Source organism: Spermophilus citellus (genome assembly GCF_964194105.1).
Source record: "Spermophilus citellus genome assembly, chromosome: 14".
Taxonomy (NCBI): Eukaryota; Metazoa; Chordata; class Mammalia; order Rodentia; family Sciuridae; genus Spermophilus; species Spermophilus citellus.
The window spans coordinates 104,038,645-104,060,342 of record NC_138194.1 but is presented as its reverse complement, the minus strand read 5'-3'; the positions used below and the strand labels follow the sequence as shown (position 1 = coordinate 104,060,342).

The 21,698-nt window shown below is 62.7% G+C and overlaps 3 protein-coding genes across 6 annotated transcripts; all 3 read left to right on the top strand.

Annotated features, from left to right (window-relative positions):
- Positions 1–503: 503 nt before the first annotated feature.
- On the top strand, positions 504–5,911 carry LYNX1 (Ly6/neurotoxin 1). Its single transcript, XM_081266260.1, has 4 exons — positions 504–749; positions 1,603–1,755; positions 1,948–2,049; positions 2,211–5,911. Exons 2-4 carry the CDS (start codon positions 1,704–1,706, stop codon positions 2,405–2,407), a joined length of 351 nt encoding a protein of 116 aa, XP_081122386.1. The 5' UTR covers positions 504–749; positions 1,603–1,703; the 3' UTR covers positions 2,408–5,911.
- An 811-nt stretch (positions 5,912–6,722) lies between these two features.
- Positions 6,723–10,203, top strand: LOC308633434 (secreted Ly-6/uPAR domain-containing protein 2-like). Its single transcript, XM_081266261.1, has 3 exons — positions 6,723–7,070; positions 9,422–9,526; positions 9,841–10,203. Exons 1-3 carry the CDS (start codon positions 7,019–7,021, stop codon positions 9,975–9,977), a joined length of 294 nt encoding a protein of 97 aa, XP_081122387.1. The 5' UTR covers positions 6,723–7,018; the 3' UTR covers positions 9,978–10,203.
- A 3,548-nt stretch (positions 10,204–13,751) lies between these two features.
- On the top strand, positions 13,752–19,162 carry LOC308633676 (ly6/PLAUR domain-containing protein 2-like). 4 transcript variants are annotated; one of them, XM_081266643.1, is made up of 4 exons: positions 13,752–13,908; positions 14,674–14,785; positions 18,498–18,617; positions 18,898–19,162. In XM_081266643.1, the coding sequence occupies exons 3-4, from the start codon at positions 18,500–18,502 to the stop codon at positions 19,101–19,103; spliced, it is 324 nt and encodes a 107-aa protein (XP_081122769.1). In that variant the 5' UTR covers positions 13,752–13,908; positions 14,674–14,785; positions 18,498–18,499; the 3' UTR covers positions 19,104–19,162. The 4 variants fall into 4 exon arrangements, with proteins under 4 accessions (XP_081122769.1, XP_081122768.1, XP_081122770.1 ...); XM_081266642.1 differs by having other exon boundaries at positions 14,640–14,785; XM_081266644.1 differs by lacking the exon at positions 14,674–14,785.
- Positions 19,163–21,698: the final 2,536 nt, after the last annotated feature.

Below are 21,698 nucleotides of genomic sequence, written 5' to 3'. Positions count from 1 at the left end.
TACACAAAATAATGCTCAGTACAGGGGCAGCCCAGCGGCTGGGCCGGAGGTGAGCTCTGGTGGCAGAGTGGCGCGGGGCGGGGCGGGGGCGGGGCCTATGGTGGGGGCAGAGAGGCGGGGGCGGGGGCGGGGCCTACGGTGAGGGGGCAGAGATGGGCGGGGCGGGGCCTATGGTGGGGGCAGAGAGGCGGGGGCGGGGGCGGGGCCTACGGTGAGGGGGCAGAAATGGGCGGGGCGGGGGCGGGGGGGCAGAGAGGCAGGGGGGGGCGGGGGCGGGGCCTACGGTGAGGGGGCAGAGAGGCAAGGGGCCGGGGGCGGGGCCTTCGACGGAGCAGGGGGTGGGGACGGGGTGGGGACGGGGTGGGGACGGGGTGGGTCTGTGATGAGCAGGGTGCCAGAGAGGCACGGGGCGGGGCTTTCGGAGGGACGGAGGCGGATCTGGGGTGGGGCCTGCGGGCAGCTCGCGGGGCGGGGTGGTACCGGGGCAGGACCGGGATGGCGCCGGAGATGAGTTCGCGGGGCGGAGCGGCATTGGGGGCGGGAACAGGGCGAGGACGGGGCGGGGCCATTTGTGCGTTCGCTCAGCCCGGGCTGCAGAGCTTGGGGGGCCGGTGATGCACCACCACCAGCACTGCGAAAGTTCGGACCGACGCGCAATCAGACCGAGGGAGGGACGGGCTAGAGGCCGCGGGTGAGTTCCTGGCGCGGCGGGGTCTCGAGCTGTTGAAGGTCACTGTCTTGGTCACCAGGTACCGCACCCGTCTGGAGCCCTCCCTTGGTTGGTGCCGCAGTCTTGGGGGCGGGGCTCTCCGAGAGGGGGCGGGAAGCTCCGGAGCCGCAGGCCTGCCCTCACTCAGGCCGGGGTGGGTGCCTGGGAAATGGGTCGGGAAAGACGGGAGTGTCTTCCAGGGAGTCTGATTTAGTCCCTGGGGGCAGGGTCGGCCCTTGTATGCGGCGGGGAGAGACAGTCCTGGTCCAGATCCCCGCTTCCCGGCCAAACCCCTTCCCAGACACTGGCCCTCTCCGTCCCAATCACCCGGACTGGGAGTTCTTCTTCCCGTCCTGCCCGAGTGCCCTCCCTAGGCCTGTCAAGTGCATTTCCCTGGGTTGTGGACAGAGCTCATCGCGACCCGGGGCTCCTGCGGTGCTGAGGACTCAGACCTGAGAGTCCAAGCAGGGCTCCAAAGGCCTTCCTGGGAGACGGAACACAGGGTCAGCCAGGGGCAAAGTGGAGGGAGACCAGTGAGAAGAGACGCTCTCCTGTCTTGCCCTGCCCTGCCTGCTGGCCCCAGGGCCCTAAGGGGAGGGAGCTGTGTACCAGGCTTCCGTAGCCTTCCACAGGGCAGCTCCTGTCCAGGGTACAGATCTTCAGGGCCCTCCAGCCTCCCCTACTCTTCTCTAGCCCTGCCCCTCATCCTCCAGGCTGTGCCTCAGTCTTGGACTTGGTCAGTGCTGGTCTCTGGTTGGAATGCGCTGTCTCTGCTGCCAGAAACCCTGTCCTGATATCTATTGAGTTGGGTGACTCCTTTGCCCACCACATGCCTGCCCAGCACTGACCACCTGTCTTTGTCACCAATTATGCAGCCTGCCTCCCTCCTCTAGGCCTGGAGCTCTGGGAGGGCAGGGGCTGTCCCCCTCCTGAGCTGGACCTGGGACTGGTGCTGCTCACCTCCCCACCACCACACTGTCGCTGGCCTCCAGTCATGGCACCCCTGCTCGTGCTGTTCCTGGCCGCCCTGGTGGGCCTGCCTCTAGGTAAGGTAGCTAAGGCCAGAGGGGTGCAAGACCCATGTTTGGGGGAAGCAGGCTGGAAGTGGAGAGGCTGGCTACAATTCCCAGTGACCACCTTTCCTTTCCTTCCAGTTGTCCTGTGGTGGGGAGGGATTGGGCTGGGCAGTGGGTGGGGCTTCTCCCAGTTCTGTGACCACCCCCTCACCCTGACCCAAGCCCAGGCTCTGGACTGCCATGTGTGCGCCTACAATGGAGACAATTGCTTCAACCCCATGCGCTGCCCAGCCATGGTCACCTACTGCATGACTACACGTACCTGTGAGTCTGGCGGACCCTGGTCCCTGCCCCAGAGCATTGGGGTACAGGAGGGAGGGTCCTTCCTGGGGGTTCCTGCTGAGGGTCTGCTTAATGGCCCTGCATGCTGGGATTGAGCCACGCAGAGTCCCTCCCCTCTCAGGAAGGCCTTCTTGCCTCTTCAGACTACACCCCGTACAAGATGAAGGTCAGCAAGTCCTGTGTGCCCAGATGCTTTGAGACTGTGTATGACGGCTACTCCAAGCACGCGTCCACCACCTCCTGCTGCCAGTACGACCTCTGCAATGGTGCTGGCTTGGCTGCCCCAGGGACCCTGGCCCTGGCCCCCATTCTCCTGGCCACCCTCTGGGCCCTGCTCTAAAGCCCTGGTCCCCCGGCAGACCCACTCGAGGACAGAGCTCTCAAGAGACAGCTGCACGCTCTCACATGGTGTCCCCACCTGACATTCTGCCTCCCAAGACCCCCTCAGCCACACCCAGACGCAGAGCTGTCTGCAGAGGGACTCCTGGCCTCCCACCACCCACAAGGCCTCACTCTGAGGCCATGGGCTTTCATTTTTAAACAGCTGCTGTGTGGGACTGGACCTCCCAAGGGTGCCTGGCCTTGGTGGGCAGGCTGGGCCCTGCCTCAGTCCAGGGACAGAGATCTGGGAAAGTGCTATTTATGGGGAGATCCATCAGCTGAGAAGCACTGATTTGATGGGAGTAGGGCCAGACCCCACCCTGTGTGCAGCAGCTGGTGGGTGTGCTGGAGCGGGAGGGAGACAGGAACCCACTGTGGGGCATGCAAAACCCAGCAGGACCTCCCTGCATCCTACTGAGGCCAGCTGCTGCCCAGGGCATGTGAGGAAGGACTCTCATTATCAGCTGTCACAGGAACTGTGCCTGGCCTGGTGTCTGAGTGGCCCTCAGCATAGGAGGGGTCGCCCTGCCTCGACAGACCCAAGGAGAGATTTGTGCCCTCCTGATCAGCCAGACCTCTAGCTTTTCCATCCCCACCCCCGCCCGGGTGCTGGACAAGCTTAATCAGCCCAAGACTGGCAGGACTTGGAGTGGGCAGGCCAAGCTATATTTGGTCTAGCCTGCGCTGACCAGGGCCAGGGCTATTCTGGGAAGGGCAGGGCAGATAGGCCACCCAGGCCTGGTCCTCAGCCCAGTGACCCTGGTAGAGAAAGAAATGTGCCCACAAATCAGGCAGCCTTGGGGAACAGGAGGACCCAAGGGACAGTGAAGTGTGACAACAGGAGTGGGATCCGAGGCTGCCTCCTGGGTCCTGCAGGCCCCTCTGCCCTGCTGATTGCTCTAGATCTCAATAGAAGGGAAGGAGCACCCAGGGAGGCCCCCAGGGCTGCACCCACTGGCTGAGAGCCCTTGACCCCAGGAGCTCCACCCAGCCCAGATCTGGGAGGCTGGGTCGGCCCAACACCTGCCATTCAAATGTAGAGGGCCTGGGGAGCATCTGTCCTTTCCAGTGAGACCAGATGGGGCTGGATCTTCCTCCCTGATCAGTGCCCAGACCAGTGCTGGCTGACGAGACCCCAAGCTGATCCAGCCCAGGTGGGTAGGATGGTGGCCAATGTTCATGTGTAGCATTATCCCTGGCTCCAAAGCATGGTCCTCATGGGGGAGGCCTGCTGGACACTGCATCCTGAGACCTTTGCTTGTGACTACCCCTCCAGGGGTGTTCAGGAGATGAGGACTTCCATCCTGGGGCTCCTCTCCCCAGCCTTATGCAGGCCTGGGCTCTACTACTGGGGCTGGGGGGTGGATTTTCCCACCTCCGTTAGCTTCTCTGGAGACAGGTAGCTGGAGTGGGGAAGTGGAGGCCAGTTCCTCAGGGAGGACAGTGTGGACCTCTTGCAGAGGTGACTCTGGTGGGAAGGGCCCCAGGGGTAAGAGCATATTGACTTCCCAGAGAGAGAAAGGAGTAGCACACACAGGGGGCAGGCCTGGACACACGCTGTGGGGCCAGTGCCAAGCCCAAGAGACCACCCTGGCTCCAACTGACATCTCCTTCCCCCAAGGCCCTCTTTGCAGGCTGGCAGAAAGCCAGGTACTGACCTGAGCTCCCACTGGACCCCCACCAGCAGGCAGCCAGCCTCAAGACAGTAGTGATCAGTGCAGGTCTCAAAGTACTGGCTGGGGGCAAGGGACAGGTGTGGGCCCTGACTCCATGGGAATGGCCCAGGAAGCTGTCACTACCCCACTTGTGCAAGTCCATTGTCCCCAGTCAGATGGCATCCTGAGACAGAGTTGGGTGGGGCCCCAGGCTGGTCCTTCCTTTGCTCTCTGTAGCTCCCCAGGGTGGCTGGAATGCTGCAGGGGCAGCGGCTCAGACCTGCCTCCTACATCTATCTGTCCATGTCTGCCCCCCTGACCTGCCCCAGCCCAGTGACCACACTGCCCTCAACCCTAGTACTGTGCTGCCCGTGCCACCTCCACAGCCAAGGGTCCTGCCTGCCTGGCCTGTCCCTGGGACCTAGTACAGAGCATGTGGAAGGTGTCCTTCTGGGCCAAGGCTGCCCAAGGGCAGCAACGGCTTGCATACTGGGGAACTCGGACAGCAGTGCTGGGGGTTGGCCTGTCCTGATCCTGTCCACTCCCACTGCAGCTGGCTCTGAGCACTCCATGACAGCCTGCAAGGCAGGAGCCACAGCCATGCCCCAACAGGCGAGGAGACTGAGGCCCCGAGAGGGGAAGCCATTAGTTGCCCCAAGGCCAGCTGGCCTCCCACAGGCCCACAGCCCAGCCACCTTGCAGGTTCTTCCCCCACAGGCTGCTCCTCCAGGCCTGGGAGTGGGTGGAGTGCTTAGAACCTTCAGAGTCTTGCCATGTTATGTAAGAACCTAAGAGCAGGAAAGCTTGGAAAGGAAAATTGGAACCATAGGTTTGAGAAGCCACAGGCCCGTCAGATCCAGTCCTGCAACTGGCTGTGAAGGGGAAGGCGGTGAATAGGCAGAGGAGGGCAGAGGGCCACCGGGCACCAAGGGCTGGCCCTCCTGCCTGTGTCTGGGCTCAGGTCTGCTGGCCAGGCAGTGGATGTCCCTGCTCTGGGAGAAATAAGAGCCCCTCCAATGTAGGTGGGTGCTCAGGGCTATTCGCTGCTGCTCTCTATGGAGTCCCAGCCTCGAGACAGGCTACGGATGACACTGTGGTGCCAGGAGTGTTGTGTGTTCTCCGTGGCCCTGTCTAGCTGTCTAGACCCCCTGTCTAGCTGCAGCTCTGGCCACCGCCTGCAGGCCAGACCTGAACCAGCAGCAAAAGGCATGCTTGGCAGCTGTGGGCCTGGTCTGGCCCTGTCGCAGAGAGGCTGTGAGGTGGAACTGTAGCAGGCCAGGCCCTGCCGTGACATCTGGACTCTCCCCAGGAACTGGAGGTGGGAAGGGAGGCGACTGGCAGCTGCACCTCCCAGCTTCCTCTCAGTGCCAGTCACAGGGCATGTGTGTTCTCAACCCCAACTCTGAAGACACACAGAAATGGAGGGTCCCCTTTCCTCGCCACTCCATCCCTTCCCTAGCACACTTTGTGGGTCCCAGAACTCTGGGCTTCTCAGCATAGTTCCAAACCTCAGCCATCTCATTGATAAGACGGCCGTGGGTGTAAGTTTCCAGCCTGGGGCCTGGACACAGGGGCCCCAGATGGGTGGTGCCCTTCCCTCCTAACTCCCTAGGGTCCAGGAGCTTCCTGGGGCCATGTGCCTGCCAGCAGCTAACGTTAACCCTAAGTCCCAACCCGCACCTGGCCAGGATGTGAAATGCCACCCCTGTGCCACAGGTCCCCCCTTACTTAGCACACACACCCAGCCCCCAGGAGAGGTCCTGTCAGTGTCCCCTGTGGAATGCATGAATAAATGGACAGATGCATGTGTCTGCCCCTCTCTCCCTCCGACAAGCTGGCCTGAGCCCAGCCTCGCCTGTCCAGTCTGCTTGGTGGGGTCTCCTGGCCTGGGTGGTCCTGTCTCTGTCCACCCCAGCCCTTCCATCTCCAGTTTTTCCTTCCTCTCCTCCAGGCCTGATCTGACCTTGGGATCAACCCAGGCACAGGGTGGGGGGCAAGAAGTTTCTTGGGGCTCCCTGGGAATCACCCCCAGTTCCATGAGAGAGAGCCAGACCCACCAGCTCTGAGGAGCCACAAGCCCTGGGGAAGGCCGGGGGCCCGGGAGCTCAGGACCTGCTCTATTTCCCATCCCTCTTCTGTTCCTGACCTATTTCCCTACCTCCCCTAGGAAGAGGGGCTGAATCTCAGAATCTCCCTCCTCTGGGCCCCACCTCCCCAGCCTAGGAAGGCCACCAGACAGGAGTAGACCACAGCCACTGGGCAGCCAAAGCAGACAGAGGGTGCTGGTCAGCAGGGTCAACTCCCTGTGATAGCCCCAGCACCCCTGTCCTCACTGGCTTTTGGTAGAATGGCCCCTTCCTTGCAGTGTGACTCTTCTGGCTGCTACCCTGTCTTGGGCCCCCTGAACACCCAGGGCCTTCTGCCCCACCCACCCCGCGGGAGCTGCTCACTGCTTCCCGGAGACAGACCCATGACAGGCTTCCTTGGCTTTCCTTGGCCCCTGGGAGGTCGGACAGGTCTGCAGGCCCATCTGGCACCGGCCGCCCTCTGGGTGGGTGCTGAGGAAGGCTCTGGCTTCCAGCCAGCCCTCAGTTTCAGCTGCAGTTCATGGCGCCAGGGGTGCCCCAGCCGCCGGGGAGAGCGCCCAGCCCCCGCCAGCCCCCGCCACAGCCTGGGTCCTGACAGCAGTGGACAGGGAAGCGGGCTCAGGGCTCCAACCAGGCTCACTGGAGGACAGTCCGTGGCCCCTCTGGGGCAGGCTGGTTCCACCACTGCCTGGGCCAGCCCAGCTCCTGGCTGAGCTGGATGCTGGGTGACTCAGAGCTGGGAGCCAGTGGCCGGGAGGCCAGGCGGGGTGGGAGCAGTCAGGTATAAGGGCACGCCAGGGCGCCAGGCCTCCCCTTCACCAGGAGAACATGCGGCTCCGCTCCTGGCTCCTGCTGGCTGTGGTCTTGAGCCTGGCGCTGGGTGAGTCTGGGGGTCAGCCCACCCCCACCCCTCCTCCCCTCCACGCCTCCCTCCTGTTTGGCCACCACTAGCCCTGGAAAGAGTACCCCTGGGCAGCCCTTGACCTGGCCCCTCCACTCACCGGCGGCACTCACAGCTTTCCTCCTGAAACCCACAGAGCCCCCTTAGACGGCACCCATTCAGACGTCCCCATCCCCAGAGACACCCTTCTTGGCCTGGCCCCACAGGGACCTTCTGTCCCGGGAGAGGCCACACCACTGATCCTGGGGGTCTGACCGGGTCATCAGGGCAGACCCACAGGCCTCCTGGGATCGAGCTCAGAGTGAGGGGAAGCCGCTGCCATCGTCAGGCTGGGGCTCCAGGGGCAGCTGCACTGTCCAGGGTTCGTACCCCAGAGCATCCCGACTGGAGGGCGCCCTGGGCCCTCCCTGCCCCTGCCCCAGAGGAACAGACCCCAAGCTGGTCACAGACGAGGAGTTGGTGCCCGTGTCCTCTGTGTGGCTGGGTGCCTGCTCTGTCACACATGGGCAGTGCCACCTCCCCAGAGCTCACGGTGGTCCAGGAGAGGCTGCCCACCCCCGCCCGCTTCAGATGAGCAGATCAGGCCGGAGGGAGGCGCTGAGCGCCCACAGGCCTTCCGCCCCCAGAGCCCACCCATCGGCTCTCCTCCCTCCTCCCAGAACCCCTGCTCAGGCGCAGGCGCTGCTCTGGCTCTGTCCCCCGGACCCCACACTCCATCCTGCAGGCAGTGTCCCGCTGGGCACTGACCCTTCTGCCTGCGGCTGACGACAAACCCCATAAGGGACATGACCAGCCTCCACCCAGAGTCATCCTGCAGGCCTCTCTTGGCCTCACTGGGTGTGGAGGAGGGCTGCTGTGTGGTGGATGCCTTGGGGGACACTGAGGAGCAGGAAGAGAGCCCCAGGGCCTCGTGTCTGGTGGGGGGGGGAAGGAGTCCTGAACACGGTGCCACCAGTGTAGCCCTCAGCTGGGGGCTGGTGTGCCAAAGGAGGCACCAATACTCCTGTGTGGAAATCCGGTGGCCTTCCTGGAGGAGCTGGTCTTGTCTAGACCCGAACCTTTGACACTTGACAGGTATCTGCAGCAGCAGAGGTCAGAGGGGAGGGGCCTGGGACACTGCCATGAGGGTGGATGTGGCAGCCTGCACACTCGGCCCACTGCCTACCTGAGGGTCCTGTGCCCGGGGGACACCCCTCAAACACCCAGCGGTGCCTGGCCTCACCGTCCGGCAGCGGAGCCCAAGCTCTCTGGGTAGCTTGAGCAGCTCGGGCAGGTGAGGTGCCTGGGCCTTCTTGCTCCTGGACGGGGTCTCGGCTTGCTCCGCCGTCCTGGCAGACCGCTGAGCTGCGAGGGGCCCTCTGCCTGTTGGGGTGTCCTACTGCCACAGGCCGAGGCTCCACCACAGGCCCAGGGCTGAGCAGAGACCCCCCGCACACTAGCCCTGGGGGCGCTGGGCTGCTGCTGACCTCAGGACTGGGGGAGGATGCCTGGCCAGGTGGGCATCAGGAGGGCTGTGTGGGGCCCAGGCTTCGACTCAACTCCCTGGAGCACAGCAGGACGGAGCCAGCTCGGGACCAGGAGGGGCCGTGTGCGCCAGCATGGCGTGGGGCCTGGCCCTCTGTAGGCCCCTGAGCACCAGGACAACTCTGCTTTCCTTGGGAGAAGGGAGGAGGGAGACCGGGAGTTGGGGATTAAGAAGCAGATGCAGGGCCTGGGGCAGGGGCTGAGGGCAGGAGTGGAGAGCAGGGGCATCGGGAGGCGACAGCCAAGGGCAGGGCAGCTGGGACAAGGACGCCCATTTGCAGGAACAGGCAAACAGAGCTTAGTCCGCCCTGCATTCCTTCAGTCAGCCTGGCCGGGGGTCCCCTCCTAAGCAGCAAGGCCCATCATCTCAGCCCCCAGATCTGAGCCCCCAGCTCTAAAGGGTCTGCCTGGGTCTCCAGAGGCGCAGGTGGGCATGGCCAGAGAGCACAGCCAGACGCCCACCACCCCACCCTGCCACGCCTCCCCCCAAAAGCCCACCCTCCCCACTCCCCCAAAGCGCCACTCCTGCTTGGTGTCCTGGCAGAGGGAGGCAGGCCAGCTGGCTGCGACGTGGTCCCCTGCACCCTGTGACGAGCAGCTTCACAATGGCGGGCTGAACACCCGCCTCTCACCAGCCCCCAGAGACCTGGAGCAGGGTGCCCCAAGGTCCATGGGGACTGGCACCGCAGGATGGGACCAGGGGACTGGGCCACCCAGCTGAGGGACTGGCCTGAGGGTGGGAGAATGGGTGTGGCCCTGCAGGAGGCACCCACCTGTGCCCCGTCTGTCTGTCTGTCTGTCTGCAGCTACAGCCCAGGGCCTGCGGTGCCACCTGTGCAAAGGCTTCGGAGGTTGCTCCCACGTGTCCAGCTGCCCGCGGGGCTCCACCCACTGTGTGGTCATCGCCACCCGTGAGTGCCCGAGGCTCCACCCACTGTGTGGTCATCGCCACCGTGAGTGGGCGGGGGGCAGGCTACATCTGCCTGGCCCAGGTTTGGAGATCCAGGCTCAGAGGGGGAAGAGCAGACCCAGGTGCCCACAGGTCAGAGGAAGAGTGGGGGACATCTGTCAGACTCTGCCCTGGACAGGGTCCAGACCGGGGCTGAACATGTCCTCTGTGGCCCATATTTCTGATGAATCTGGATGTGACCCTGAGCTCAGGGGCAGGGGGGACAAAGGGATTTGGGATGCTCAGAGCCTCAGGGACCCTCTCCTGCCTCCTCAGGGTCCCCCATCAGCTTCCAGGACCTGCCTCTGGTCACCAAGATGTGCTACAACGGCTGCCCTGATGTCCCCAGCCTGGGCCTGGGACCCCATGTCTCCATTGCCTGCTGCCAGTCCAGCCTCTGTAACCATGACTGACCACTCTCCTCCATCATGACAGACCATGTTCCCTACCCTGGCCTAGCCCCTGAAGACCCTCTCAGACTGGCCAGTCCACACCTCCCCAAACTCACTCTTTCTGGGGAAGTCCTGCATGAAGTCTTGCCTCCATCTGCTGCAGTGCACGCCTAAGCACCCCTCCCTGTATTTCATCTCCCCCCACCACAGTCCCCACAGACCCCCAATAAACTGTGGCCACTACCCAGCACAAGTCGTCCAGTGAGAGCCGCGGCGCATTCCAGGCTTGGGGTTAAAGCGATGGGTCCACCAAGCCTTGGCCCCCCCACCTCCTCCAAGCTGCGGCCTCCTCACCCCAGGCCGTCCCCAGTGACACCCACTCCAGCACCCTCCTCTACCACAAGTCCTCCCAGCTCCAGCCAGACAGCAGGGCCTGAAAGGTCAGCCCAGAGATGGGACCCAGTGACCTCCAGGCCAGCATTGCTCCTGGGCCGGCGGGAAGGGGAGCTGGGCTGGAAGCAGAGTGGGTGCCCGGGGGCGGGGTCCAGAAGTCTCAGGGAGGGAGACTGGGAGGCTCTGGAGGCCCAGGGGAGGGAGGGGCCTCCTGGAGGAGGTGGCACTGCGGTGACAGGCCTCGCTGGAACCTGTCAGCTAGGGTGGGGCCCCCTGTCTCACGCACAGCTCATGGGAAACCTGTCCCCTTGGCTGGGTGCTTCTGACACCTTCAGCCACGCCAACCTGCGGCCCTGGGCTGCCCACTCCCCTAGCTGAGCTCTCCCAGGAGCCTCCGGGCCACTCAGGCCCTGCCTGCCCCTCTCTGGGCAGAGACTCTGCCTCCAGCTCCTGCAGGCCACCAGCCTGCCCACAGGGCCCAGTACCCTCAGGCCACAGTGGAGCTGTGCCAGTGAGGTGTGGGAATGGGCTGGCCACCTCCGTGGCGATCACTGTCTCAGGGTGGACACGGGAGTTAAGGGGGAGGGTGTGTGGAAGCTGCCCACTCACTCGCTCGGCAAATATTTAATCACCGGGCCCTGGGCTAAGTTTCGGGCTCCTGGTTTCAGAGACAGTGAGGGAAGTCGGCGACCGGGTCCCTCCCCAGGTAAATCCTGCCAGGAAGCAGGCGGCAGGCCCTTCCCCCAGCCTCCCGTGCTCTCGCTGGGCAGCCTTCTCATGAAAATAAACAGATGCTCACGGGAGGGGGACTGCCCCAGACAACAGCAGCCTGACGCATGGCACCCCAGCGCCCACCTCACCCAGAGAGCAAACAGCCACCATGCTCGCGGCGCCCAAGTGGGCACAAGAGCGGGGAGCAGGGAGTGCGTGCCAGCTAGGGTGCCAGGGAGGTCGGCAGGGAAGGACGCCGCCCGCCGGGCGGGCAGCTGGCCACACCTGCGAGAAACCAAGTGAACAGGCATTCCAAGGAGCCCAAGACTCCAGTGCCCACAGAAGAATTTAAAAGTGCTCGACAGTTCAGAAGTCCTCCCGAGGCTCTGACTGGATTTTCTAGTCTTGCAAACCATTAACTGAATGGAGAAGCCCAGAGTTACCACATGCCCCACAGTGGCGCCCCTGGGCACATACACCCAAGGGAAGTGGGGCTCGCCCACACACACAGGCCACAGACGCTCACAGCACTGTTCACAGCAGCCGTGGAAACTACCCAAATGTCCTCGCCTGGCAGCCCAGGGACAACAGGCGAGGCGCCCAGGGCGGACGCCACCCAGCCCCACCACCTGGCTCCGCATGGGGACCCTCGCAACAACACTGAGTGAAAGGTGTCACACACACAGACCCTGTCCTCCAGTGCTGTCCCAGGAAAGGGCAGAGTGGGGACATCTGTGCAGTGATCCGAGGCTGCTGAGGACGGGAGGCAGATTTCTGGGAGGAGAATCTTCTGCCACGGCTCAACACAGCACCGCCTCTGCTCCGCTAAATACCGAGGGTTCTCTTGTCCATCCAAATAACCGGGAGACACTCTCCCAAGAACAGTGGTCTTATTTTGGAATAACGGAGTGTTGCAATGGCAAACTGGGGGCTCGCTTGAGGAGGCTGAGGGCAGGGGAGAAGCTCGGGAGCTGCTTGGATCCAGAGCTCCATGATCTCGGAGACCCCCCAGGACTTGGCGTCAGGGCTTTGGTGCAGGGGCCTTTGCTGTGCTCTGGCCAGAGCCTCTCCTCTGAGCTGCCCCTGTCCTAGAGAATGCTAAGGTGACCTGTGCAGGGACCTGTGTGGACGCGTGCCCGGCGCACAAAGCCCGGGACGTGTAGAACGGGGAATCTCTTGTGAGTCTCTGAGGAATTCCTCGAGCAGGTACAGGAACGAGCCCTTCCCAGCTGTTACTTCCTGGCTCTGGTTCTGCCTGGTCTGAGAAGAAGGATTTCATCCTGGGATCACCGACTTTCACATGCCCCAACAGCAGGCAAGCAATCTTGAAGCAGGCATGAGCTGGGCACCTCCTGGCACCATTGGCATGGAGACAACACGAGATGGCATGGGCTGAGGGCTCACTTCCAGAGACTCCCCCTCTTCCCATATGAATCCCCAGGATGTGGCCTGCGCATCTGCCTGACCAGCTCTAACCCCTGCTGGGGTTGAGGAGCTAGGGAGAGGGCCTCACACTTTTGTTATGTTTACCTAAAAAAATTTATTATCAAGGATAGACAAAGGATGCAGATGGACAGGGGAGGAGAGGCGCAGAGGGTGAGGCTGTGGGACAGGCCCGGACTCCCAGGCGCTCCCTGGGTGTGCCACCCTCTGGAACCTCTGTGTGTCTGGCTGCCCAGAAGTTCCTCGAACCCTGTCCTTCTGGGGTCTTGTGAGGCTTCAACACGTGGGCATGGTTGGCACCTGACCACTGGTGACCAACTCAACCTCCAGCCCCTTGGACCTCCCTGGAGGCTGGTGAGGCTGCAGTGTATTTGGGGTGACCAGTCTCACCGTGAAACTATCCAGGGGCACCCAGCTGTCAGTCATCTTTTGAGCTCACAGAAGACACTCTGTTGCTCTGGAGATTCCAGGAGATCTAGGAGATTGCACCAAGAAACTGGGTTGGGGACAGAGAGTGTTTCCCAGTAGCTGGGGAAGGGAAGGACAGGTGGTGGCTGAAGACGCTGTGCCTTTGAAATGAGAAGTGCTACCCACTGCAAGTGACTAAGACCGCTGGACCATGTACGAGGTGGTGAACTGCACATTGTGTGCAGCAGGTTCAAGCCGTCTGTCAAAAACTTGAAAGAAAAAGATTAACAAGGCGCCAAGTTCAGATGGAGAAATGTTCATAGATGACTCCAGTGCGATGACAAGGGACACCACAGCAAAGGCAAGGTGACCAGGAAATGCCCGCCTGCAGGCCAAGGACTGTGCTCTCCAGGTACAGCGGGGGCTTGCAGCTCCCCAGGGAGGGGAAGCCCTGCAGGAAATGGGCAGAGGTCCTGATGCCCAGCCAGGCTGGCGGCTGACCACAGGGACTGACCACAGGGGTAGAGAGGGAAGCTCAGCCACAGCCCCACAGCAAGGGGGTCGGAGGCCATGGCCAGGAAGGAAGGGCACTGCCCCAGAGGGCAAGTGGGGTACTCTCGAGTGCCCCTAAACACTGGCCCCACAGCGTCCCCTAGACACATCTGGGATTTGGGAGCCAAGGAGGGGCCTGATGAAACCGTTTCCCACGGCCAGGAGTGTCTCAAAAGGTCCCTGTTCAGCCCATGGGTCCCCTGGTTGGTGATTGGTTGGTCATTAGCCGATTCTGTCTCTGGACTTCCTGAAGCCCAAGCCGAGGCAGAGATGGTGGGGGGGGTTACACTGTGGACGGCCAGCCCTGGGTCGGCTCTGGTTCCAGCGTGACGCAGCACTACCCTGATGAACACTCCCAGGAATCTCAAGGAACTGTGCTGGGGACACAGCCAGAGGGGACAATACCAGCCTCCACGGCACTCCTTCCTCTAGACGCAGGAACAGGGTGAGGCCTCCCATGCACCATCAGAGGTGGCCTTTCCTGGCCGCAGCACCCCACCAGGGTCCAGGCAGTCCTCTCCAGAGCAGGCTGGGGCTGCCCCAGGGAGACAGAAGACAGGACAATGGAGGGGCCCCAAAACGGGCAGCAGGGAGAGGCAGAAGGCCGGGGGGCTGGGCCAGGCTCCGAGTAGAGGGCAGCACACCAGCCTCATGGGTGGAAGGCCCGCAGCACCCCCCAGCCCTCCAAGGCCCACCTTGGCCTCCCTTTCTCAGACCCCAGCAGGGACGCGGGAAAGGCGCCAGGGTCCCAGCACACAGCCCCTCCCCTGACCAGGAAGACAGGACCCTGGGCTGGCTGGCTGACCTCTGAGGGTGCTCCAGCCTGAGTGGGGGGAAAGGGCAGCATGCACGGCAAACAGGCGGCCCACCCTGGGATGCGGTGGCCACTGAGGCACGGGTGAGGGTTTGTGGACGGGCGCAGGCTGTGCTTCATCAGGGCGGGAGAGCAGGGGCCAGAGCTGAGGCAGGCGGCCTCAGTGGCCGTGGAGTGCCGGAAGGGACGGTCAGGTGGGGATTCTGTTTGTTGCAAGATGAGCCAGGGATGAGGAGCTCCTGCTGGGGCAGGAGGAAAGACCCGGGAGGACCCGGCCATGGCTGACTTGCACGCAGGGCGGGTGGGGAGGACTGCGGGTGGCTCCAGAGCAGTCCCACAACCACGGGACCTGGTTCTGCCAGCTCCTGGGTGAGCCAGGACTCCCTTCCTCCCCAGTGAAGAGTCCATCCAGTCCACAGCTTGATTTCCAGAGGGGACCTGAACACAGAGCCCAGCCAAACCCACATGGCAAGAAAGAACTGAGCCAACAATGGGCACTCTTTCAGCGGTGAGTTCTGGGTGACCTGTTTCATGGCAGTACACGTGCAGGTAGCTTGCCAGCTGGGAGCTGGGGCTTACACTGTGCTGGAAAGGCCACGTGGCAAGGACCTGAGGGCTGTCTCCACCGACACCCGTCAGAGCCTCCCTGCCAGCTGCACATGAGCTGGGAAGCTGCCCCTGCCCGTTGAGCATGGTGACTGCAGCCTACGCCAACCTGGACAGTCGCCTGGGAGGTGCCCTGGAGTACAGCAAAACCAGCCCATCTCTGACCCACAGAAACCTGAGACAGTGCATGTAGGTGACCATCAGATGTTGACTTATCACAGACGTTGGTTGACAGTGGACATGGAGTGACATGGGACACTGGGGACCACAGACACTGGATGAACACAGACTTTGAGACGTGGTGGCGTGGGACACTGGAGACCATGTACCTCTGTAGCCATTCCACACTGGGCACTGGCGGGGCCACTGAGCTCTTAGCAGACACAGCCAAGGGAATGACATGGCCTCTCCTCACGCTGCTCCACGTTCACCTTGACTTGTGGGGAGAAGTCTGATCGAGGCCTGAAGAGGGTCTGCCCAGCAGAGTCCCAGAATACCCAGAAGTCAGGCTGAGGGGCAGGGGAGGAGCAAATGGGCAAACTTCAATTCCTGGATCAAGGTTCAAGGGCAAGTTCTTGAGGGCCCAGCTCCAGTGGCAGAATCACCCCAGGTGAGCAGCATCTCTGCAGAGGCCCTCCCTATTCACATGCTGAGTTCTGACCGTGGTCACACGCTGAGCCCTGCCTGACCCTGGACATACACTGAGCCCTGACCCAGAGGCTCCGGGAAAAACTGAGGGAAGGGTGTGGCCCTCTTAGAGCACAGGCCCCAAGCAAAGCCAGTCCAGACCCTGGCAGGCCACATTCCTTCCTGCCCCAAGCAGAGAGGTGCAGCAGGCAGGAACTCTAGGAGGAGCCCAAGCCTGGGGTCTGGGTGTGTGAGTGTAAGGGGAAGGAGGAGCCCCTGCCCTGAGGACAGGAAGGAGCCGTGGGAGGCCTCCTGGCAGGGGAGCTGGGTCAGACCTAGGGAGGCGCCTGGGTGTGTGTGGTGGGTGTCTGATCCAGTTAGCTGCGGCCATGTCCCTCCAGGTTACAGCACCGTGGTGTGGTGACTGACATGCAAAATCAGACAGGCCCAAGCTGCTGCCTGGCTCACCAGGTGACCTTGCCTCAATCAATTAGCTTCTGAGAGCTCAGTTTCCTTATCCAACTAAAATTAATTAGCACTGTGCACCTCCAGAGCTATCAGGAGGAAAAACAGATCCAGCAGCTGCCTCTGACACACACCGGACTCTGGGCTGCCAGGCCGGCTCCCCTCCCGCCATGCACTCACCCTGCCCAGTGCTCAGGAGGACGAAGGCTCTCTCGCACCAGGGGAAGCCCAGATCCCAGTGGAGCTGACCCAGTAGAAGGCCTAGGACCATAAAAGGACCATCAGAGACCCCCATAGGCAAAATTCCATCCATTGGAGGGGCATCTTCTGCAGTGGGGTCAGAGAAGCAAGAATCAGGAAGGGAGTGAGACTTGGACAATCCACCGGCCCCACCCCCACCCCAGTGTGAGTCCTGCCCAGCATGTTGAGACTGTGCCCTGGACCACTGGGGGACAGACAAGCCAGGCCCGTGGACCCAGCCACACTCCCCCCACATACTCTGGCAGCTGGGCCTGGAGCAGGGGTGACCAGGACCCCTGGGGATGCAGGTAGGGGTGGAAGCTATTGGTGGCTCTCTCCTGATCCTGGGCCAGGGAAGTCCCTCTGAGGGACCAGCAGGGTGGGGCTGGCCCCCAGAGGACACTGGGACTAATGTCCCCAACGTGACCCTGGCCCCTTCCCTACACTCACCGCCCGGCCAGGCCCTTTTCTGTTGACCCAGCAGTTTTCGTTTTTTGTTCCTTAAGCCTCTGAGCAAACTCTGGGCTGGTTGTGGATGGCAGTGCAGCCCCACACCCGGTGCCCCAGATGGCCACCTCAAAGGAGCCCAGAGAGGGCAAAGTGGTCCTGGGAAGATTCCAGCCCAGAGCGCTGGACCCACAACCTGCCGGGTGGGTGGCAGCAGAGGCAGCATAGAGGGGTCCTGGAGAAAGCCCCTCCCTCTGCTGTCTCCTTCCCGTCTGGGTGGGAGGGAGGAGGAGGAAGCAGAAAGGTTAGGAATTGGGGAGGGAGGTGGGGCCCCCAGTGGAGAAGGGGCAGCGCCCTGGGTCCACAGAGGAGCAGTAATACCCGCCTAGAGTGCCCGAGGAATGAGGAAAGGGCGGGGAGGGATCCGGAGGAGGAGGGGGGCCTGGAGGGTCGGGAAGGGGCGGGAGGAGAACCCTAGGGGGTGGGATGTCCCGAGGAGCAGGCGGGGAGGGCCGGGGCTGGGGCGGGGTCGTCGCGCCTCCGCCCGCCCAGAAACGAGATCCCGCTGATCCGCTGGCCGACTGGCCGGACCACCGCGCTGCGTTCGGAGCCCCGCCGGGCAGCGGGGACCATGCAAGGGATGAGGCTGGCACTTCTGGCGTTGGCTCTGGCCACCTGCGGGGAGCTCGGTGAGGGGCGCCGGGCTGGTGCGGGACAAGGTCTAAGCCGGACTGGTGGGTGGGTCTGTGCTCTGCAGGATGCCCTCACCTGTGGACACTGCGTACTGGTACTGTCCTGTCCGCATTGAAGGCACTCAGGACAGAGCCTCTGGGAGGAGGAGGACAGAAGGGGAGTGGGAAGCTGTGTCCCACCAGTTCTGTCCAAGATGGGAAGGGAAGCAACCGAGGGCTGGGTGTGTCCCGTGTGGAAGGACTGGTCCCTGGGCCCAAGTTGGGCAGAGAAGGCCAGCCTCCCAGGTAGGGCAGAGCCTGGCCAGAGGGGCTCTGTACAGGGGAGGAGAAGGGAGGCCCTGAGGCTGCGGGGGACCTGGGAGTGCCGGTGGGGAAGGAGACCCAGAGGGGTCCCACCATGGGGTGATTCCTGGACCTGGGACCCACATCCTGGACCTGAGGGGCCCCAACTCAACAGGAAAGGAGTTGGGTGGTGTGGGCTAAGCCAGCAGGCTCTGCCCCTGGTCCAGAGTGAGAAACTGAGGTCAGCCAGAGAGGGTAGAGGCCCTGCCTGAGTACCACAGAGGGGCCACAGGGACCTGTGGCCTCCCTGCACACCTGGGCTGGGGCTTGGGCCACTTGGAGCCAGCCAGGTCCCCGGGCTCCTGGACTTGGACAGGGACACCGTGCAGGGAAGTGCAGTAGCTGGCAGACAGCTTACCCACCCGCACCACCCTTGGGGACCTGCAGTCTCCTGAGCATGGCCAGCCACCCTGCACTCTGTGGAGCTCCCTGCCTGACCGCTAACCCGTGTGCTGCTGAGGAAGTGGAGGGGATCCTTGCCTGTTCTCACCGAAGCCCTTCACCCCTTAGTGCCTCTTGCTGTGGCAGTGTCCAGGGCTTGGTCCCCTGTGCCTCCCAGCTGCTCCGAGTGGGTTTTCCCCTCAGGTGGAGCCCACCTCCCCCAGGGCACCTTTGGCCTCTGGAACCCAGGGGTCCAAGTCAGAGCCTGGCCTGTGTCATCTTCCCTAAGCTTTGGCTGGTGGGCAGCTGGCCCCTGGCTAGGGTCATTGTTCTCTGGGGACTGGCTGGGTATGGCATCACCTGTCTGGAGTTTGGGAGGGGCAGAGCCTGCTGACCTGCCCTCTCATCACCTCTCTCCAGCAATGGCCTTAAAATGCTACACCTGTCTCGAACCCACGGGTGTGTCCAGCTGCATCACCATCACCAACTGCGATGCCAACGAAACCATGTGCAAGACCACGCTCTACTCCCGAGAGATTGGTTAGTAGGCATTGGGTGGGGCCGGGCTGGGACCCAGGGTCACAGCTGCCTCCAGCCCAGTCTCCCCTGGCCAGCTGGGCCCCCTGTCAGCATGAAGCCAGCAGCTATAGGACCACTTGGGCCTTCTCCCTCCTTCCCCTCTTCCTCCTCCTAGTGAGTGAGGCCAAGAACCCAAACGCACAACGCCACGTGTGCCCCTGGGGGATGGGGGACTCTGGGGCTGGGGCTGGGAAGCAGTAAAGAGCTGACCCTGAGGGCCAATGCCTCCTGTACTCCACAGTGTACCCCTTCCTGGGAGACTCCACAGTGACCAAATCCTGCGCCAGCAGGTGTGAGCCCTCGGATGTCGACGGCATTGGCCAGACCCGGCCAGTGTCCTGCTGCAACACTGAGCTGTGCAACGTGGACGGGGCGCCCTCCCTGGGCAGCCCCCACAGCCTGGCCCTCGCCCTCACGCTCACCCTGCTCCTGGGGCTCCTGCTGTAGAGCCCTGCCCACCCTACTGCCCCACCAGTGCCCGGCCCCACCCCTCTGCCTTGAAGAAATGCAGCTGCCTCCTGAACCTGGCCTCTGGGTCTCATTGCTGGGCACAGGCCTGCCCTGGGGGGCAGGGAGAAGGGTCTTCTGGCGGCATCTGACTTTGTCCCCATCCCTGTCCACGTCTGTTTCTCCTCCTGTCTCTTGTGATGGGTTCAAGGTCCACTCCACAAGCAAGGATAGCCACCAAGTCTGGAACCCCCACCCAGATCAGGCAGATCTTTGCCCCTCAGGCCCTTGGGGACCAAGGGGAGCCAGGTCAGGGTGGGCGGGGATGGAGAAGATCACCTGGGCCCCCCTCATTCACCCTGGCATCTGCCCCTCCTCCGACTCTGCAGACCCCCACTGGCCCTGGCCATCTCATCTCCCTGCTGCAGGGCCCTGCAGAAGGTGGCCCCCTCAGCCCCTGAGTGGTGTTTCCAGCCTCACTGAGATGGGCAGGTCAGGCTACCTCCTGGCCCTGCCCGAGTCCTCCCTCCCCCTGAGCCCTGGCCCCTCTCAAAAGTTTCCTGCCCCTGCTGGAGGGAGGCTCTGTCCCAGAGGAGGCTCCCACGGCTGGGCACACGAGGACATGCCTGTAGGGGGCTCTGTAGTCCTGGGCCTGGGTGGAACCCACAGCCCAGTGAGTCCCACCACCAGCTCCAAAGGCACAGCCCAGCATGGCCACCATCTGTCTGGAAGCTCCTGGGGACAGAACAAGGGCAGCTTCCCAGAATGGGGGTGGCATGGAGATAGAATGTCTAGTGCTGGCCTGGGTGCCCCCATCTGGGGCTGTGACCCTGAGCCCTGACTGTCAAGAGGGAGAGATGTCCTGTCCACACCACCTGGCTTTTCTCCCATCACACACACACACACACACCCTGCGCGTACATATGTACTCCCCAGACTGCAGACCAGGCCCCGTGGTGACCAGAGTTCAGCCTGTGATCAGATCAGGCTCAGTCTGGAACCAAGGATCAGGACTAAACCGTGACCACGGTCAAGCAAGGCTCAGTGTGTGGTGGGAAGGAGTCTGACCTCAACCGCACTGGCTGAGAGCTAACTGGGCTATCACCTGAGTCCCTCAGCCCCACTGACTCACCGGTAGGGAAGGAACACAGAAAGTGAGTGCTAGGGCAAGGACTCCACCTGAGCCAGGACTTACCACTATGGTGGCCTGGAAGTCCACAGCCAGTAGGAACTGGACAGGACAGGAATTAGGGTAGGAGAGAAGGGAGGAGTTGGTGGCTCCAAATTTTGGCTGAAGAGCAGACAGAAGCCAGCAGGGAAGGAAAGAGCTGAGTTCAGTCTGGTGGGCCCGGCCAACCCCAGCCCTGGTCTGATTGGTGCAGTGGGCTGGGCTTTGCTCCTCTCCTGGACCCTTCACCCTGGCCCTGAAATCAGGAGGGACAAGACCACCTGCCTGTCTCTGACCTCACTCTTGCACCGATTCTTGCCCTGACCAGCAGAGGGAGCCCCACCAGTGATCGCCCGCCTTGGTTTTCCTGCCCAAGAGCGAGTACCCTGCCTCACCACCTTCAGGGCACAGATATCTGGGTCTCTGATGCAGACAAACATGCCCTCAGACTGCCTGGCAAGCCTGGGCTTGAGCCAGGGTGAGGCCACAGCTTAGCACCAGCCTCTAAGGGGAACGTGGAACCCACCCAGGGCCTCGATGGCTCCTACATGCCGTAGGTCCTGGCATCCACCTCCGCATCCTCTTTCCATCCCTTACCCATCCACCCACCCTCCAGCAAATGCTGCCCAGTAGTCAGCACAGCAGAGCAGGTAGGATGCAGGAGTCCCAGGGGAGTGGGAACTCGTTCCTCCACACAGGGAGCTGTCTAGCAGGCCCTCAGGCCAAGCAGGGAAGGGCAGGCGTCAGTGCCAGTGGCGGGGATGGCTCTGCCGCTTGCTGAAGGAGTGGAGGGCAGGAGCGTTTCTGGGGAGAGCAGTGTGCGCTGTGCTGGCATTGAAGCCAGTCCTTCTGAGTGGAAGGTACAGGGTGTGGCCAAGGAGGAGGAGCCAGGAAGCCTGGGGATGGTTGAAGGGAACAAGCAGGGGCCTGTGGGCCGTCTTGGGAAAGAGGAGAGGATGGCTGTGGTTGCCTGGCCAGGCTGGGGAGTGACCCTGGAGATTGGGGGCTCCCCTGCTCGGGCAGGCTGTGAGAGGAAGCAGTGAGGGCAGGGTCCCCCGAGTGTTGGAGGTTTACACACACCCTCTCCAAAACCCGAGGACAAGGAAGATCATCAGGGTCGCGGAGAGGAGAGGCCTCTTCCAGGGGAAACCCGATGGGCGTCCCCCGTGTTGACGATCAACACCTGGGAAACGCCAAAGCAAGCCACAAAGTAGATTTTATTTAAGAATCAGAACAGAGAAAGGAAGAGAGAGACTCCTTCAGAGAAGAGGGCTCCAGAGCTGGTGCCCGGGGGAGTGGGGATGTCCCCCCTTTATAGATTTCAGGTCCTTCCCACCCTGCCTAGGTGACCAAAAGGGCAGGAGGAGAGCCGTCCAGGGGTGAGTGCTTGTGCTACAAACTGTGATCCTTCCCTTCCCCTGGAGGGT